Source organism: Tamandua tetradactyla, chromosome 4 (genome assembly GCF_023851605.1).
Source record: "Tamandua tetradactyla isolate mTamTet1 chromosome 4, mTamTet1.pri, whole genome shotgun sequence".
Lineage (NCBI taxonomy): Eukaryota > Metazoa > Chordata > Mammalia > Pilosa > Myrmecophagidae > Tamandua > Tamandua tetradactyla.
The window spans coordinates 169,573,850-169,594,863 of record NC_135330.1 but is presented as its reverse complement, the minus strand read 5'-3'; the positions used below and the strand labels follow the sequence as shown (position 1 = coordinate 169,594,863).

General features: G+C 34.5%; 1 protein-coding gene and 1 pseudogene across 6 annotated transcripts in view; both read right to left on the bottom strand.

The window, feature by feature from the left end:
- The window catches only part of PCCA (propionyl-CoA carboxylase subunit alpha), a 626,991-nt gene that overhangs the window by 195,810 nt on the left and 410,167 nt on the right, over positions 1–21,014 (bottom strand). For all 6 annotated transcript variants that reach the window (XM_077158589.1, XM_077158590.1, XM_077158594.1 and 3 more), the window contains one exon: positions 15,561–15,663. In XM_077158589.1, the coding sequence (XP_077014704.1) occupies positions 15,561–15,663 (103 nt within the window). The remainder of the gene's footprint in view (positions 1–15,560; positions 15,664–21,014) is intronic.
- Positions 18,471–20,043, bottom strand: LOC143679659 (UPF0688 protein C1orf174 pseudogene; annotated as a pseudogene).

The following is a 21,014-nucleotide window of genomic DNA, read 5'->3' as shown; positions in this document are numbered from 1 at the left end:
TGATCATGATGATGAATATGTGATGACATTGTGAACTGCTGATTGTATATGTAGAACGGAATGATCAAAATAGGAATGTTTGCGTTTGTTTGGTTTTTGGTATTTAAAAAAATAAAATAAAAAATTTAAAAAGAGAAGAAAAAATACAAAAAAAGAAAAGAAATGTGGACTCTAAAGAAACCTCTAACAAGGCTTTAGACAGAAATGAGGACATATCATTGCAAACTGGAAGGGAGGTAACTTTGTTTTAAAATGGCAGATAATTTGGCCTTGAGTACTGCTGTTGGATGGAAGTTAAAATTTAAAAGTGGTGAGTCAAAGTACTTAGCTGGAGAGATTTCCAAACTAAAGATATCAAAACTAAATGTCAATAAGAGGGGGATATAAGGGAGGAGTATGGGATTCTTGGTGTTAGTGTTTCTCCTTTTTATTTTTATTTTTCTGCTTTAATCTTCTTTTTCTTACTCTTCCTCATTCTTTGCAAAGAAATGGAAATGTCATCATATAGATTGTGGTGTGAACGCATTACTAATTGAATATATTGGGAGCCACTGATTGTTTACTTAGGACGAATTATACGGCATGTGAATAAAACCATTTAATAAATAAACAGAGGGTAGTGCCACGGTGGTTCAGTGGCAGAATTCTTGCCTGCCATGCCAGAGACCCAGATTCCATTCCTGGTGCCTGCCCATGCAAAATAATAAAAAATAAACAGAAAGATATAAGTGCTGGAGAAAATGTGGAGAGAGAGATTTACTGTCCCCTATTCACTGCTGGTAGAGATGTAGACTAGAGTAGCTCATGTGGAGGTCAGTGTGGTGGTTCTACAAGAAGCTAAGTATAGGATAGCTACATGATCCAACAACCCCATTAATAGGCATACATTTAGAAGAACTGAAGGCAGGGACATGAATGGACATTTGCACACTGGTGTTTATGGCAGCAATATTCACAATTTGAAATGGATGGAGGTGGCCTAAGGGTACATCAACAGCTGAAGGAAAGTGCAAACTGTGGTCTATACATTCAACAGAATATTGAGCGGCTGCAAGGAGGAAGTTGTGAGGCACGCAACGAAGTGAAAGGACCTTGAGGACAGTATGATGAGTGAAATAAGTCAGAAATGAAAAGACAAACATTATAACACTTTACAAATACAGACTAACTATAATGTGCAAATTCTAAGAACTGAACCTGAGAGCAAAGGTTATTAGAGAAGACTTGCTGTGAAGGCTCCCAAATTGCAAGCTCTTACAGCAGTTATATCTATTCTTGAGTTGTAACAGTTATTTCTAAACTCTGAGATGCTGAGAGCTTTCTGTGTATAACCTAGTCAGTCCTTTGAACTTTGGGTATCTATGTGACACCTAAGACTCAGAGCTAGAATTATATAGCTCAGGAAGTTAGCATTATCCCATATGGCAACTGTTTAAAAGCTGAAAAAGACCAGACCTCAATTCAAGATATGAATAAAGTAGCTCTGGGTAGGACTCAGGTAAATCAAAATACAGGGTAATGGATGATATTGACTATGTTTTAAAACCTCAATGGTTGTGTGAAACCAACGGAAGAGATGTTTATTAGGTGCAAAATTTATATTTTCTGTAGCACACTATCTAACTTTTATGGTCAGTTTATTCAAACACCATAATTACATGGAACCTCGAATAGGGAGTGAGATCTTGTTGGTTTATACAGGTTAGTGTGATGCTCTGATATATCCCAGAGTAATCTGGGCAGAGAATTAAGTATTTGCAATCCCCCCTTGAGGGACTGGTGAAAAACAAGGAAATATTAAACTTTCCCACCTACGAAATTCCTGGTATTCTCACAAGCATTGGGGGACTACCAAATTAACAGGCCAACCTTCAATCTTGGGGTTTGCCCTTATGAAATGTATTCCTGTAGAGGAAAAGCTAAGCGTATTTATAATGATGCCTAAGCATCACCCCCAGAGAACCTCAGATGGAGTCTCTCTCTTGAAGCCAACTCAGCAAGGAAATCTACTGTCTTCCCCTCTAGGTGGAACATGACTCCCACAAATAAGCCTGGCTTGGCATTGTGGGAATGAGAAACACTTCTTGATCACAAGGAGGAATAGAAGTGAAACAAAATAAAGTTTCAAAGGCTGAGAGATTTCAAGTAGAGTCGAGAAGTCATTCTGGAGGTTATTCTTATGCATTATACAGTTATCCCTTTATATTTTTAGTGGATTAAAATAGCTGTAAGGAAATACCTGAAATTTGAACTGTTTTCCAGTAGCCTTGATTCTTTAAGGCCTTAATTGTGTAACTACATAGCTTTTACAGTGTGACTGTGTCATTGTGAAGACTTTGTGGCTGACACTCCCATTATCCAGTGCATAGACAGATGAGTAAAAAAATAAGAGCAAAAAATAAATAAATAATTGGGAGGAGTGGAACGGGATTTTTGGAGTGCTCTTGTTCATTTTAATTTTTATTCTTATATATATATATATATATATTTTTGGAATAATGAAAATGTTAAAAAGTTGGCTATGTTGATAAATGCACAACTATACGATGTTACTGTGAACCACTGATTGTACACTGTGGATGATTATAGGGTATGCATACATATCTCAATAAAATTGCATTAAAAAATCAACACAAATAATAACTAATCATACAAAACAGCCTGGGCACTGTATTAAACAAAATGGGGCTAAATCCAAAATAAATGTATAGAAAGTAAATTAAAATGATACAACCAAAAAAAAAAAAAAAAAGGCATGTTGTGGTCATATATCTTGTAATTACACCCCCTTTTTTGTTGTTGTTGTTGCTGTAGCAACCGTTTGTAAAATTTCCCAAATACTTCCACAGCTTTGAAGCAGCAATCTAACCCTTTTCTCACTTTGAAAGGTAACTTTTCAGCTTAATACATATTGCCTTCTCCATAAAGGAGGGAAAGAGATATGGGCCCACCTTAGTGAGAGCCAAACATAGCCCAGGGAAAGACTCCAGAAAGATGATTCCAGGAGTTAGCCATCCCTCCATCTCCAAACTTCATAAAACGTGCTGTTTAGATTTTCAGTTTTAAGGAACCCTAGAGCAAATTTATTTATTTATTTATTTTTATTGTTTACTTCTCTTATCAGAAGTAGCCAAATGAATATTGTGAGACCTCTGTTTGAGACCAAATCTTTGTCCTGTCCTTTCTCTACCTGCTTCCCAACCACTATAGAATGGATTATGTGTCCTTATGTTGAGGTGAGCACCTAATGTACTTTCCTGCCCCCTTCCTTTTAAAAAAGGAAAGAAAAGAAAATTACATTCTTATCACTGACTTAGCAGTATGAACCATCTCATCTCCCTTTTCTGGGTCTGAAGTTGCTGTCTCTAAAAGTGCCATCTCATGCCTTGTATCAACCAATGCTGCAGATATCTCGAATACCTTTTGTACAAAACTCTTTTTTAAATTTTATATTATTTTGAAATTTTGCTTCTTTGGGGTTGGGGAGCATGGCCACCATATCTGGCTGTGAAAGCTCTCTAGAGTCTGGGCTGGCAATATGCAGATCTTTTACAATTCCTTTCCCCACCTCGTTCCCCATTTTTGGTGAGGATGCTGTAAGGCATGTTAAGTATGCATCCTGCAGTTTAGTGGCTTAAAATGTGCCCTCCTTTGGTGTGGTCTCTTTTGAGGGCCAACTGGGAGAAAGAAAAACCAATAATGCAACTGCTTTGATACTGAAAACTGACAAATTCATTTTTTAAATAAATAATAGCCAGCTCCTCAAAAAAAAAAAAAAAAAAAAAACCCATAAACTAGCAGACATTTTCTAATTCAAGATATCAAGAACAGGGCCACGGTAGCTCAGCAGGCAGAGTTCTCACCTGCCATGCCAGAGACTCGGGTTCGCTTCCTGGTGCTTGCCTATGTTAAAAATAAATAAATAAAAATAATTTTAAAAAAACAACAAAATTTAAGATATCAAGAACAAACTAAATGGTGGTAGAACAAAGGGGAAAGGATGGGCTAGAAAGAAAGAAAGAAGAAAACTTTAAAGAATGCATATATTATTATTTCTTATTATGCATCCATACATAAGCATTATTTTTTATTCTTACATTTATCACCATTTTCTTTATTTGACAAGAAAAATATAGGGTAGTAATTTCAATGATATGAATACTAGAAAACATTTGCCTCCCGCCACACAGAAATCTAAAGAGGAAATTTTACATCAACCGATATGAGCACTATTATTTTTTCAGTCTACTAAATTTATTTTAACATTTGTCCCCCCTATTATTTACTTTTATTCCATATGTTTTACTCATCTGTTGACAAAGCAGATAAAAGGGGCATCAGATACAAGGTTTTCACAATCACACAGTCACATTGTGAAAGCTATATCATTATACCATTATCTTCAAGGAACATGGCTACTGGAACACAGCTCTATGTTTTCAGGCAGTTTCCTCTAGCCTCTTCGTTACATCTTGACTAACAAGATGATATCTTTTTAATGTGTAAGAATAACCAGGATAACCTCTCAACTCTGTTTGGAATCTCTCAGCCATTGACAGAAACAACCACTATTAAGAAAACAAAATTGAAGCACAAGCTTCTTTTAGATCTCATCTACCTCAAACCTAACAGTGCTCTCAAAAAATATTAATTTGATAAAACTGTAAAATCATTACTAAAAATCACTATTTTGAATTTTACCACCAACTTGAAAAGTACATCTACAGGAGGTAAAGAGATATTAAAAATGCTTTCTAATAATGTAGAGCTGAGTTCCAGTAGCCATGTTTCTTGAAAATGATGGTATAATGATATAGCTTTCACAATATGGCTGTGGGATTGTGAAAACCTTGCATTTGATGCTCCTTTTATCTACCTTGTCAACAGACGAGTGGAACATATGGAATAAAAATAAACAATAGGGGGAACAAATGTTAAAATAAATTTAGTTTGAAATGCTAGTGATCAAGAAAGGGAGGGGTAAGGGGTATCGTACGTATAAATTTTTTTGTTTTCATTTTATTTCTTTTCTGAATAGATGCAAATGTTCCAAGAAATGATCGTAAAGATGAATATGCAACTATGTGATGATATTGTGAATTACTGATTATATATGTAGAACTGAATGATCAAAATAAGAATGTTTGTGTTTGTTACATGTTTTTTTGGTATTTAAAAAAATTAAAAAATAAAAAAAAACAAACTTCTAACACACACACAAAAAATGCTTTCTAATAGCTAATTTAACCAGTAACTCTAATTGGAAGAGTACTATTGTGTACATTTCTGTGATTTATTCTGTTCTTGTGATGGCTTCTATGCTTCCTTCAAATGGTATGATGTGAGCCTTAATTTTATCATATCAGAGAAAAATTCCATTTATCTCTTGGCAAATTATCCCGATTAGAAAGAAATTTATTTTTCCTTGTATTGACAATAATTTATCCATAGTCTAGCAGAGCTAATTTTCAGTGATAATGCTACAATTTCTGAGAACTATGCCTAACAAAACTACTTAAAGAGCTAATAGTTAAAAATCACAAAATGGAATCATAAACGTAGAATCTATGCTTATAAGCTCAATGACTTTGGTTATGTTACTTAGTCTTTCTGAACCTCAATTTCCAGACATCTATAAACTGGAGCTAATAACATCTGCCTATCAGACTTATATAGAAAATCCTGACGAATGTACAACAAAGTTACAAGAATAAATAAATGGATTCAGCTATGTAGCAGGGTATATATCAATACCCAAGTATCAGTGGTGTTTCTACACATCAGCAAGGGACAATCAAAAAAGGAAATCAATAGCAACTGAAAGAATAAACTATCTAGTAACAAATTTAATCAAGTATGTAAAGAACATATACAGAAAACTATAAATCATTACTAAAAGAATTAAAGACTTAAAAAATGTAAAGATATTCCATGCTCATAAATTGGAAGATTTAATATTAGGATTTCAGTACTACAAAAGTGATTTATAGATTTAAGGCAATCCCAATCAAAATTCCAACAGCTTTCTTTGAAGAAATGGAAAAGCTAATCATCAAATTCATATGGAAGAGCAAGGGACCCTGAATTCCAAAAACAAACTGAAAAAGAACAAAGTTAAGAGCTCACACGTTCCAATTTTAAAACTTATTAAAAGTTAACTAACCAAAAAGTATGGTACTGGCACAAGGACAAACATATAGACAAAGGGAACAGAATTCGGAGTGCAGAAATAAACACACATATGGATGGGCTAATTGAGTTTTTGTTTTATTGTGAAAAAATAACATATATACAAAAAAGCAATAAATTTCAAAGCACACAACAATTAGTTATAGAGCAGATTTCAGAGTTTGGTATGGGTTACAGTACCACAATTTTAGGTTTTACCTTCTAACTGCTCCCAGACATGGGAGACGAAAAGAAATATCAATATAATGATTCAGCAACCTCTGTTATAACTCCACCTTCTCTGTTCTTTCTCTCAATCTTTAGGAGTATTTGAGCTATGCCCTTTCTAACTTTTTCATTTTGGAAGGGGCTGTTGATAATATGGGATAGGGGGATGGAACTAGTTGATGTTCTGGAGAAGCTGACCCCTCTGGGTTTCGGGATTTATCTGGCCTAGGAACCCACCTGGAGGTTGTAGGTTTCTGGAAAGTAAGCATAAAGCATGGAAACTTTGTAGAATCTCAGATAGAGCCTCAGGTGTTCTTTAGGGTTAGCAGGAATGGTTTTGGTTGTGGGTTGGCAAATCATGGTAAACAGCAATATCTAGCTGAAACCTGCATAAGAATAGCCTCCAGAACAGGCTCACTTCTTTATTTGGACTCTCTAAGCCACTGATACCTTATTTGTTAGAATTCTTTTCCTCCTTATGGTCAAGAAGGCATTGTTGATCTGACAGTGCCAGGCCCAGGCTCATCCTTGGGAGTCATATCCCACATTGCCAGGGAGACTTTCACCCCTGGATGTCATGTCCCACGTAGAGGGGATGGTAATTATTTCATTGCAAAGTTGAACTTAGAGAGAGGCCACAACTGAGCAACAAAAGAGTCCTCTAGCTAATTGATTTTGACAAAGCAGCCAAATCCACTCAATGGGTAAGAAAAGTTGCTGGGAAAACAGGGTATCCACAAGCAAAAGAAATAGTATGGACCCTATCTAAAACAAGATGTAAAAGTTAACTCAAAATGGATCAACAATCTAAATACAAGGGCTAAATCTATAATAAACTCTTAAAAGAAAACATAGGGCAATGAATTCTTAAACTTTACACTAAAAAGCACAAGCAAGAAAATAAAATAAACAAATGGACTTCATCAGAACTAAAAATTCCGTGCAAAGAACATTATCAAGAAAGTGAAAAGATAACAGAATGGGAGAAAATATTTGAAACCATTTATCTAATGCGTTCAATATTCAGAATATATAAAGAACTTCTACAACTTCACAACAAAAAGACAAACATTCAATCTAAAACAGGGCAAATAACATGAAGAGACATGGGAGATTTCTCCCAAGAACATATACAAATGGTCAAGAAGCACATGAAAATGAGCTTATCAACATTAGCCATTAGGGAAATGCAAATCAAAATGAAAACAAGATACCACCTCATACGTATTAGAACAACAATTACTGCAAGAATGGAAAATAAGTGCTGTTAAGGATGTGGGGTCATAGGAACCTTAATATATGTTGGTGAAACTGTAAATTAGTGCAGTCCCAATGAAAAACAGTTGGTGGTTCTTCAAAAAGTTAAATATAGAACCATCACATGACCCAGCAATCCCATTTCTAAATATATGCACAAATGGATATTTGTATACCAATACTCATAGCAGGATTATTCACAATAACCAAAAGGTGGAGGCTACCCAAATGTTCATCAGCAGATGAACAGATAAACAAAATGTGATAGATGCATACGATGAAATATTAGTTGGCCTTAAAAAGGAAGGAAGTGCTAACACATGCTACAAAATGAATGAAACTTAAAGATATCATGTTGAGTTAAACAGCCCATACACAAGAGGACAGAGGTATGATCCCACTCCTATCAAATAATTAGAATATGCCAATTCATGGAGACAGAAAGTAGAGTACAGGTTAACAGGGACCAAGGTAGGGGTGAGACAGAGATGGGAATGGGGAGTTAATGCATAACAGGTATATGCATTTCTCTTTGGAATAATGGGAAAGTTCTGTGAACAGATGAAGGTAAGGTAGCACAACATTATGAATCTAATTAATCCCACTGGATATACTTGGGAGTGGTTGATATTGGAAAGTTTTATGTTGTATATATGTTTCCAATTAAAAAAAAAAAACCCAAAAAACAAAACTAAAGAACCACCAAAAAGACCATAACAGTTAAATGCAATACATGATCCTGGACCAGAGCTAATAATGGAGGAGAAAAGGACCAAAAGGACATCACTGGGACATTTGAAAAAATTGGAATACAGACTATAAACTTAATATCAATGTTAAATTTCCTGAACTCAGTAAGTGTACTTAAAGGTAATTACACAAATAATATTCTTGTTTTTAGGAAATGTTAAGGAGCATGATGTGTATAATCTACTCTCAAATGCTGGAGGTTAAAGAGATGGATAGATGGTGGTTTGGTCTGTGAAATGCTGCTGGAATGCAATATACCAGAAATGGAATGGCTTTTAAAAAGGGAATTTATTAAGTTACAAGTTTATAATTCTAAGGCCAGAAAAATGTCCAAACTAAGGCATCCAGAAAAATATACTTTGACTCAAGGAAGGCTGATATCTGTCACACGGAAAGGCACGTGGCTGATGTCTGCTGGTCCTTGTTGTTGATTTCATTGCTTCCACCTTCTGATGTCACTGGTTTCCTCTCTAAGCATCTATGGGCCTTCACTTAGCTCCTCTGGGACATAACCCTGGGTTCTGTCTTGCTTAGCATCTCATGGAAGGCACATGGCAACATTTGCTGGGCTCTGCATTTCCAAATGTCCATGTCTAGACATCTGCTCTCTCTGTCAGCACTACAAGCATCTTCAATGTCTGCATCACTGTCAGCTACAAAATAACTGTGTCTTCTCCAAAATGTCCCCCCCCTTTTAAAGGACTCCAGTAAACTAAGATCCATCTAGAATATGTGGGATCACATCTCCATCTAATCAAAAGGCCATACACCACAATTGAGCCATGGAAACAATCTAATGAAAGCTTTCCACCCTACAATACTGAATCAGGATTAAAAGACATGGCTTTTCTGGAGTATATAGCACTTTCAAATGAATACAGATGGATAGATGGTTAGATAGTTAGACAGACAGATAGGGAGGGCAGGTGAGGTGTGTGTGTGAGGAAGGCAAATGTGGTAAAATGTTAAAAGTTGGTGGATCTGGGTATCTGGATGGACGGTATGTTAGAGTTCCCCGAAATTATTTAAAAATAAGTGTAAAAATACTCATATAAAACTTAAAACCAATAATACAATGAGAAATAGACAAGGAAACCCATTTCTCATTGTACTACTTAGAGAAATTGAATAATATGGAAATAAAGAAAGCATACATTTCTATAAAAAGAAATGAAAGTTATTCATATATAGATATCTGATTTTTCAACAAGCTTTGCTCTCTCATCCTATCATATCCAGCAGTTTTCTTCACTGATATGTACTATGATTTAGAGAAAAGTACCAGCTTATATGCAAATCAGTTCTAAGATGTCACACACTAGTCATCTCTCTAAAGTAGAATTTTTTTGTATTCCTTGTATTCTGCTACCCCCACCACCACCATCTTTCTCTTCCCCCAAGCAGTCTGGGTGCCTTCTTCTTTCTCACAGAAGTACCTGGTTGAAGGTCCCACTATTAAAGGATTTACCACACTGTATTTGAAGAGGTTCAGAATCTGCCTTTCCTTTGCCACTGTAAGTAGAGTTTGTTTACATGGAACCTCCAAGGCAGACTGGAGGTTCGTCTTTCACTTGCTGGCAACTAGCCCAGTTTGTTCAATTTTCTGAAAATTATTTAGAAAGTAAAGTTAGTCCTTGTTACTAACAAGGATAAAAATAAGCCTCAAACATTTATTTAAATATTAATGATTAAATACCCATGATGTAATTGAGTCAAGATTCTGGAGAAAAGGTAAAGGAAGAATAGGAAAATAATGCTATTTTTATTTTTAAAGTAGACATTTGTTTACTTAGTCTGGGAAGAAGTCACAGAATGAATAAAAATTAGGAAACTGAGGTAGGCAGTGGGGAGAAAAGTGTTTCAAATGGAAATACACACACATGTTACAGTGTATATTGTATACCTAGTTTTTAAAATGCCACTCAAGGGATAATTTAAAAGTAAAGCCGGAAAAGGAGGCAGGACAAGAACACACAAAGGGTACATTTTCTGAAATTCTCCTAAATATTAACTTCTTCAAAACTCAAGACGTGCTGAAGTCTTGTTCAATTTGAGGAGGAATCACTATAACAATGACAATGGCTATTAGAACAGAGACAAGACTGTGACTGAACCAAAAATGGTCACTTACATGAATCACTAGTCATTCAAATCCTATGTACTAATAAACCGGGAATTGTCATTTACACCCTCCACACACACACACATATAAATATATCAGCTTTACTGAGACATAATCTATATATTCTACAATTTATACGTTTAAGATGTACATTTCAATGATTTTAGTATAATTAGAGAAAACTATGGGACACATCTAAAGTAATATTAAACAGGCATATTAAAAAACAAAGAAATATCTCCAATCAATAACCCAACCTCTTACCTTGACTCACTGGGAAAAAAATGAGCGCGCTAAATCTATGCATTGAAAGGTAGGAAATAATAAAGATTGGAGCAGAAATTAATGAAATACAGGATTGATAAACAAATATAGAAAATCAAACTAACAAAACCTGAAGTTGGTTCCCTGAGGAGAAAAAAAAAGATAAACTTTTAGCTAGACTGGCCAAAAGAAAAAGAGAGAAGACAAATTAGTAAAACTAGGAAGAAAGAGACACCTTACAGAAATAAAAAAGGATTACAGGGAAATACAATAAATGAGTAATATAGATGAAATGGACAAGTATCTAGAAAGATACAAACTACCAAAACTTGGGAAAAAATAGAAAATCTGAATAGACACATAAAAAAGAAAGATAGTAAAACTGTATTGATGGTTAAGTTCACGTGTCGACTTGGCTAGGTTATGATGGTCAAGCAAGCCCTGGCCTGCATGTTACTGTGAGGGTATTTTGTGGATTTAAATCACTAGTTAGTTGATGGCATCTGTTTGCTAGCTGCTGGAATGCAATACACTAGAAACGGAATGGTTTTTAAAAAGGGGAATTTAATAAGTTGCTAGTTTACAGTTCTAAGGCTGAGAAAACACCCCAATTAAAGCAAGTTTATAGAACTGTCCAATCTAAGGCATCCAGGGAAAGATAGCTTAATTCAAGAAGGCTGATGAAGTTCAGGGTTTCTCTCTCAAGTGGATAGGCACACAGTGAACACGGTCAGGGTTTCTCTCTTGGCTGGAAGGGCACACGGCGAACATGGTGTCACATGCTAGCTTCCTCTCCAGCTCCCTGGGAGGCATTTTCCTTTCTCATCTCCAAAAGTTGCTGGCCAGTGGACTCTTTGCTTCATGGTTCTGTAGCATTTAGTAGTCCTTCTCTGCTCTCTCCGAATCTCTTCCCTTCTCCAAAATGTTTCCTCTTTTATAGGATTCCAGTAAAGTAATCAAGACTCACCTGGAATGGGTAGAGATGTGACTCCTAATCCAGTTTAACAACCACTCTTGATGGAGTCACATCTCCAGGGAGATGATCTAATTAGAGTTTCAAACATACAGTACTGAATAGGAATTAGAAGAAACGGCTGCCTTTACAAAATGGGATTAGGATTAAAACATGGCTTTTCTAGGGTACATACATCCTTTCAAACTAGCACAGCAACGATGGCTGATTACTTCTACAATCAGCAAAGTAGACTGCCTTTAGCAATGAGAGAAATCTTAAACATTCAGTTGAAGGTCTAATGGGTTCAGGAGTCAGAAAGAAATTCTATCTCTACCTCAGCCAGCCAGCTCAGTTCCTTTACTTGATACATGATCTTTGGCTTTCAACAAAGAATTGTAAGACATACTAAGAGGCAAAAAAACAGCCTGAAGGACAAACATCAAAACCAGACTCAGATATGGCAGAGATTTTAGAGTTATCAGACTGGAAATTTAAAATAACAATATCATTATGCTAAGATTTCCAATAGAAAAATTGGACAACATGCAAGAACAGATGGAAATTCTAAGAAAGAATCAAAAGGAGAAACTATAATTAAAAAAAATTTTTTTTTAATCTGTAACAAAAATGAAGAATGCCTTTTATGGGCTCATCAGTAGATGGACCCAGGCAAGGAAACAATCAGTGAGCTTGAAGGTAGGTCACTAAAAATTTCTGAAACTGAAAAGCAAAGAGAAAAAAGGATGATAAAGATGGAACAGAACAGCCAAGATAATTACAAAAGGTATAGCACGTGCATAATAGAAGTATCAGAAGTAGAAGAAAAAGAAAAAGGAACATTAGAACTTACTGCCAACCACCAAACCACAGATCCAGGAAGCTCAGAGAACACCAAGCAGGATAAACAGCAATAACCTATACTTAAGTATATGATATTCAAACTGCAGAAAATCAAAGACAGAAAAAATCTTGCGAGAAGTCAGAGGGGAAAAGAAACAACTTATCTATAGACTTTCCTTCAGCAATCATGCAAATAAGAGCAATGTAAAAAAGTTAAAATGTTAAAAGAAAAAAACTCACTAACCTATATCTTTATACAGTGAAATTATCCTTCAAAAGTGGAAGAGAAAAGAAAACTTTCTCGGACAAACAAAAATTGAGGGATTTTGTTGCCAGCAGACCTGCCTTATAAGAAATGTCAAAAAAAAAAGTTCCTCAGGGAGAAAGAAATGAGACAAGCCAGAAACTCAGATCTACACAAATAAAAGGTTACACACCACCTTCAGGATAGTTATTACCTCAGGGGAGGAGGAGAGGAATGGGATGATATGAGGAGAGGATCCAGCTGCTTCTACAATTTTTAGATTTTTAAGAGAAGTTCTATATATCTCCTCTACTACTTGTTTGAAATATTTCATAATTTAATAGAAAATAATTAAATGAAAGAACCCTTATACTTGAGATATCTGAAGCATTACTGTAGGCTAAATACAGACTTTGCCTAAATTACCTACTTGTAATCATTAACTTAAACCTAAATTGTCACCTCTAGGCTAATTAGCTTCTTGATAAAGCAGTGAGTGATCCAGAAAGCCAAATAAATAGTCACGGCTCTCTCCTCAGTGACTCTAAAAGCATGGGTGCCACATTATTGAAACCTGCATGTCAATGAGCTTTTACTAACCTACACTACTCAACTTGCCTCCTTTTATACCAATATTGATGTCAAGTAAATTAGCTCAATCGTGAAAGCTGGCAGAAGCCAGTATGTCTCCATGAGGTTTTCCTACAATTTTTAAAGCTGTATTTTCTTGATTTGGTACTCACCTAGTTAATGCAACCCTTTTACTGTTTTCTGGAGTTATGAGGAAAATGCTTTCCTGTTTTTGTTAGTTTTTCAAAGATTTTGTGGGGAAAGAACACTGTGGAACATCTTACACCACCATTCTGATAGAATGGACTACTAATTTATTTATTTTTTATATTACTCTGGCTGCTCTGTGAAGAATGATTATTCTTTATTATTATTATCATCATTCTATTTTTAGTTTTTTTCTTCATAACTATACTAAGCAAGATAAATTATATTCCCATTAAAAAAAAAAAGTAGCTCAACCCAAATATGTTAGGAAAAAGGGATACACTCTCAGGAGTCTATGCTTTTCATTAGGTTACTGATGATTCTGATGTAGCCAAGCCAATAAAGGAAGCAGTTTTTTATACTATATATCAAGATTGTTATTTTCCATGGGTATTAGTTTTTATGTGTTTTTAAAATATCCCTGTTTTCCTCATAAGCTTAAAAAGTGAAACAGGAGGTAATTCTACAGGAGGATTTTAAAAGATATCACTTGACCAGATATGCTATTACTCCTTAGTTTTCCAATATGGAATCTGAAACAAACACAAAAAATAACAGTTCTAAGAAGTAATTGGGACAGTTCTCTTTAGAGCAAGATAATGTTTAGAAAAACAATATACTGAAGTATCAGATTATAGTAAGACTTCAGTGATGACTGTTATAGAATGGAAAATCAACCTAAATTCTACTTTTTAAAGAAAGTTTACCTTCCCTCAGGAAAATAATAAAAATTAATACTTTTTACTGCTCAATTTATGCAATTTGATAATCGTCCTGACAAATGATTAACATTTACAAAGCTATTCTTTAAATGATCATAGAGATAGGATGACCATAAAGAATCACATAAATTTATCAGAGCTTACATTTAAGAGATCTGAGTAAAATATTTTTCAGTAAGCAAGGCTTAAGCAATTTTGGCATATAGAATGAATTACATTTACGAGAACCACTTGAATTAATTTCATTTATTTGTGACTCTGAGTATTGCATGTCAGAATAAGACATGTCACTTATCCACTGCAACAAACTAATACTTATCTGGCACATGGTAGGCAAGTAAAAATTAAAAAATATTTGTTGAATAAATAAATTTTCATTAATCCTTGACTTGCGGTATTTTCTGAGATCAAGAAAGCTGCCATACACATAGAATCTCACAAGGTCTTATTTAAGTGATATATTATTTTGAGTCTTATATTCTGTTAAATTTTCGTTGTAAAAAGTTATTTTTTTCCAAAATATAATGACATTTCAGTGCAATGTAGCCATGAGAAGAATAACACAGATTAATATAATATTCATCATACTAACTACATTTCACCTTCCTCTAGGTTCATGCTCAAACTACAAAAGCACACAAGCTAAAATAGCAACTCTTTCTGGTACAGTTCTGGCAAACTCACATCACAAATTTTAATTCACACATTGTCATTCATACTACAGTTATTAGCTATGAAATCTTATCATAGCATTGTTCATTATAGACCAGAATTCAAACTAGAGTAATTCTGTCATGGGTACCATCAAAGAGGTTTAAGTTCTTAAATACAAAAAAGGATGTCACCATAGGTAAATTTTGCCTCAAGATGTTCTCACAACATGAAATCAGAAGATAAAATTACATGAAGATTCAGATTACTTGTTTGAAAAGAATGGTTACCCACCCCAGCTATCACACATTTAATTAAAGATACTGTTCTCTGTAACAGAGAATAAAGTATTATGTCTCAATAACAGAAAAGAAAAATGAATCAGGTAACAGAAAACGGGCTTAGAATGTGTGTATGTCCAGAAATGTATCTCCTAATTAGCATAAAACAGCAAAAATTTCCATTAACATTCAATATCCTGAAGATGAAACAAATGCATATCTATGCTATCAATTTAAAACATGAGAGTAGTAAACAGGTTGAGAATAATTCAAGATTATCAAAAAAAGAAATAAAACTCACAGAAAATGTTGGCCCACTATTCGATGCTATGACAGTATGAACTTCATCACCCAGTTTTACTGACAGCTCCCAGTTAGGCACTTGTGGTTTAATAACAGGCAATCTGAAGAAAGAAAATAAAAACAGTTAATCATTTAGTTTTCTTTTCTCTCAGTAAATTGAATTTCCATTAATTAACTGCTAGGCAAAACTACCAAAGATTGTATTCCTTAACATTCATTTAACATATTGTAAGTAAAAAGGTTCTATGTTTGGGAAAAATGCTCTTCAGATTTCAAGCAGAGAGAGAAAAAATATAGTTGCTTCAAAGAAAACAGAAGTCATTCTTGGATAACTGTCTTACCACCATTTATTCCAAGAACCATCATCTATTCTATGAATTTAAGTTTCATAATTTTGACAATCTTTTACAAATTAACTTTTCTGATGCACTATTAATTTCTTTCCAAGTTTTGGTTACTGTTCAAGACAGTTTTAAAAATCACAATATAATAAACTATGTCGAGCCTTAAACTTGAGACATAAAATGAATCACAGAATCAACATGATTTTGGCCTGGAGAATTATTTTCAGTTTTATTTTGACTTTCATAGTAGTTGAGAAAAAAAATATTTTAAAAAAGAACCTCCATACAGTCTCTTACTTGTAAAATGATCTAGAAATATTCCTTCATTAGGTCAATTACCCAGAAAAAAATTATCTTGGTAAGTTAGATAGGATATTAGCTAATTAAAATTACTTTTTGATTTAAAAAAAAAACCTACGCTATCTTATAATGTAATTTATCACTAAAATTTACAAAAATTTCCCAATTCATTTAAAAATAATACAAATCCAAATTTAAAAAGTTCTTATACAATAGTACAATAACACCATGATTTTTCTGAAACAAAACACAGCCCCCCAAAAAACTAAATGACTTACGAGTTCAACAAATATTTATTAACTGTTTTGTGTTAGAAAAAAGAAAAAAAATTTGGGAAGAAAAAAGAAAAAAAAATTAAAAACCAGCATACTTATCGATCTGGAGGACTTAAACACTTTCTAACATCTATTCTACCCCTGGTTTTAACCATCATCTAAAATGCAAGAAAGTATCTCATATCTTTAAATGATGCTAGTCCTCTAAACACAGGTCTTTTCCAACACAGGATCAGTATTACACCGTCCAGAAAAATTGGGTCAAGCACCCAGAGATACAAACGACTTTAACATACATGTTTCCTACAATTGTTTAAAGTAATAAAAACAATGATTTCTGAAATAATCTAATTTAAATATTCATCTTTAAAATACTTATAGTTTACTTGAGAAGTAGTATTTATAAACACTAAGCCATAGCAATTTGTTCTGTCCATATCCTAATATAAGTCACGGTTCTGAAAAAGTTTTGCAGGTTATATTTTAATTTAAACCTGAAAAACAACTTTAAAAGAAATCTCCGTGTATTCAAGAAGAAAACGTCATATTGTTTCAAATCACCTCTAAACACAAAAGCTTCCTTAAGTCTAATGAGTAATAATTTAGGTGAATTTTGTATTCAGCTTACATCTTGCTTTGTTTTCTGAAGATGAGGAAATATTTTAAATATGGAATTAGTGAAAATTAAAGAAAAAGTTAAAAATCTATCAGTAATAATCACACTGTCCAAACATGTATGGAAGGTTCTTTTGGGGCAATCTGATGAGGATTGTTTTCAAAAGATAAAGCTTGACACACCAAAGAGCTTAAATAAGAAGCAGGGGATATAGGGGAGAGAGATAAGAATGATGAGAAGGGGAGAATGAAAAAAAGGTATGGGGTGGAGAGGAGAGGGAGGAGAACAGGAAGACTGCTGCCGTGCCCTGACCCTACCACTATTTTAACATCAGAAAAATCACAGGGCATTTATTTCCGTATGCTTGTCTTTCCCATTGTCCTGTGAGCTCCTGGAAGACCAGTATAATGCCTTAATCATTTTCATATATGCCAGTACCTTACAGAAAATTGGGGAGAAAGAGTTGAAGGTATAAGTAAAAAAGGACTTAAGGAGCATCTACTGTGTGCCCAAAACCGGAGAGGCTGTGCTGCCCAGGGAATAATGACTTTGGGAAAGAATGTAACCCTAGAGCTCAAAGTCTACTAGATGGGTGTCCTACAACAATGTACATGACCTCAATAGACTTCACTTTGTTCACTTTCAAAATTGTGCCAACACCCTGTACACTCATGGATATTATGAAGACAGAAATAACATCACTAATTGCTTACTATGGAATCTGGCTTTCTTAAATCTTTGCTATCCTCAAAAATTATGTCCTCCCCCGCTCAAAATCATCCCGTGGTTTTCTACCTCATACTAAGTAAAATTTGAATTAACCTACCTAGCATTCAAGAGCCTTAAAATAAAGCCTCACCCTTTGTATTCAATTTTTAAAGAATATTTAAAATATATATTTTATTTCTTTCCTACATGCATTCTGCAAAATTTCCAAGGTAAACATCAGCACCATATTCAGAGAAAGTAGCATTCTTTAAGAATTGGCATTGAATTAATCAAGAAACGATTAAAATCTGATAATAGAAAATAAACTTGATTATTAAAACTAAATCTTCACTTATAACTAAATGAACATTTTTCCTTACAAAAGTACCTACTACATAATCCCAACCCCCCTCAGCCAACACAAACCATTATATATATATATACACACACATACAAATTTAAGAAAATGCAGCTACATGGAGAGAACAGCTTTACAAGCTTAAAGATTATTATAGCAGCTCAGGTCAATAAATCTTCCACAGGTATTTGCTATTTTGCATTATTTGTCAACTTCTGTGGATCAGTTCTAAAGTTTAAAAACAAGTTCTCTTAAAGATAAATTTCATATGAATCCCTGTAACCTGCTAAACTGTTGAATTAACTGATTAAATATGCAAAGACATTATTTTATACTCTACATCTGCATCATCATCATCCTTGTCAGTTATTACCATCTCTAGCTCTAAAATGCATTTTTCAAACTCTTATCTGTTCACTGAAGGACAAGGTGAAGACACTGGTAGAAGGTCCTGCATGAGTTCAACATTTTCAAAGAGTTGACTCACTAACATTGGCTGACTGCTGTCATCATCTAGAAAGATGCTGTCCATTTGAAGTAGTGGCTGCTGAACTCTCCCTGCCTCCCATGCTGACTCATTCCATAACGGAGGTGATCTCTGATGCTTCCGCAATGGCTCTGCTTTGGCAGGGACAAGACGTTGCCAATCTTTGTCAAACAAAGCCACTCACCACTCCATGGTGACTGAGGGGAAGGCCTCTGTCCTCAAGTGCTGTAGGGGCACCATCATCATTTTCCAGAAACAATACACTGCTTTCCTCACACTACAGAGGCTCATTTTCACCAGGGTCCTCAGGTGTGATTTTTGGTAAGGAAGCATTATTACTTTTAGTTACTAGTTTCTGTAACTGATTTCAAAAGGCTATCTTTGTCATACTAGAACTTCCTGGATGTTTGCCTCCCACTGGCTTTAGGCGATAAGGAAGTCAGGCACAGCACTTGGCGTATTTGTTGACATCCACTTCCTGTACAGTGGTTAACCTGGCTGTGGAACAACTTGTGCCTCTCAAACATGCTGAAGAGCCCACTCCACCCGCGAGCTTCTGCCCCTGCTGAAGGATGCCGTACCTGGAATCAGGCTTCAGAAAGTGACCTGGAAGTGTGCATCCAATTTCATTTCTGATTATTCTCTGACTTGTATGTTTGGTTGGGCCAGGCCCTTAAATCACTTCATAAACCATGCCAAGTTATACATGGAGCAGGAAAACTAAATAGTGGTTACAAGTTCAGGCTCCTGTGACTTTCAGAAGTTGGTACAAAACCCATCTCTGCCATATGCTAGTTTTAAGCTTAAGCATATCACTTATGCCTCAGTTTTCTTATGTAAAAAATTAAGATAATAACATCTGCATCACAGAGATGTATTGAGGATTAAATTAAATAATGAGTGTGTCACTGGTCATCCTCATCATTCTCCTCCTAATCCCCTTCCAGGCCTATACTCCTGGTTTCCCCCTTATTTGAAATCTCCTCTCTGCTTCTCAAACAGATTCTCAAGAAGAATAGTACCTTTCTCATAAATTATTCCTTAATTACTATAGGAGAAACTTCAATGAACTCCCTCTTCTATTTAAAGTATACTATGTGCTATATTTTTTTAAATGTTGTGACCCTGATGGAAGTAACTCTTCCAAGTTAATGTTGAGACAATTTTCAGTTATGTAACAAGCCTTTGCCTCCAGGAATTGGAAGTTGTTGATCTTGACATCCTGTTCAAACCCAAAAGCATTTTCCCACAAAAAGCAATCTTACAGATGGTAGCTATAAGATTGCTTACTGAAAAATAAAATATATTAGTTTTCCATTATTTTATTTTGACCTCCATCTGTTTCATCAATGCTATAACCTGCTCCAGGAAGTACTTTGTGGCAGGAACGCATGCTTTTGAGTTAACATAGTAAAGTTGAAATCTCAGTCCTTTCTCTTACTAGCAATATACCTGGGGACTTATTCAATCTTCTTGTTCCCAAATTTTCAGTGGATCAGAGTAGCGCTGGGGAGGTGGTAACTCCCCAGCTTCTGAAGGAGCTGAAACATAACTTCTGAAGGAGCACTTTTCTAATTTATGTTAAGGTTATATGTTAATGGGATAGGGAAAAGAGGTTTCATTATGAAAGTAAAACTTTGATATACCTAGAAAAGACAAAGTGTGAAAACTCTTTTATGAGTCTACTCTTCTACAAACAAAATTTGCTAAGATTTATTCTGGCTTTACATGAGTTAGAAAATAGTGTTGTTGTTGTTTTTTTAATAAAATGCATGGATTATAAATATGTCAGTTAATTAATAAGTACAGATTAGGTGTGTAGACTATAAATTCTGTAAAGTTTATTTAAAAAATACCACCCTGAAAGTAAATATGTTGTATTTTTATAAAATCATTAAAGCTACATTAATGATAATTTCTCTGAAATACTGATATCAAGTCAAAAACACAAACATGTTTATATTTCTACTAATATTTACCTAAAGCTATATGTTAAATTTTAGAAAAGAATTAGATGTACTCATTAAATCCAAAATACTCTTAAAGAAGAATTTTATGAATAGCTCTCTGAAAAAGAGAGGAAAAGGTCTTGGAGTTTCACTTAACTCACTGTAGTGATGATACAGAGTTTCCTTTAATGAAGTAAGTTTCTAGTAAAAAAGGTTCCCAACTGATCAAATATTTAATTTGTACAACTTATCACTTATCCACAAAGCTACTATCAATTATGCAATTATTTAAAAAACAAAACAAAACAGAAAAACCCAAAACCCTGTAAAAAGTAATTAACATGGACAGTTACAAAGCAAATCAAATATGAGCTCTTATACAAGCCTGCCTACTTTAGCTATTCAGAATGAATAC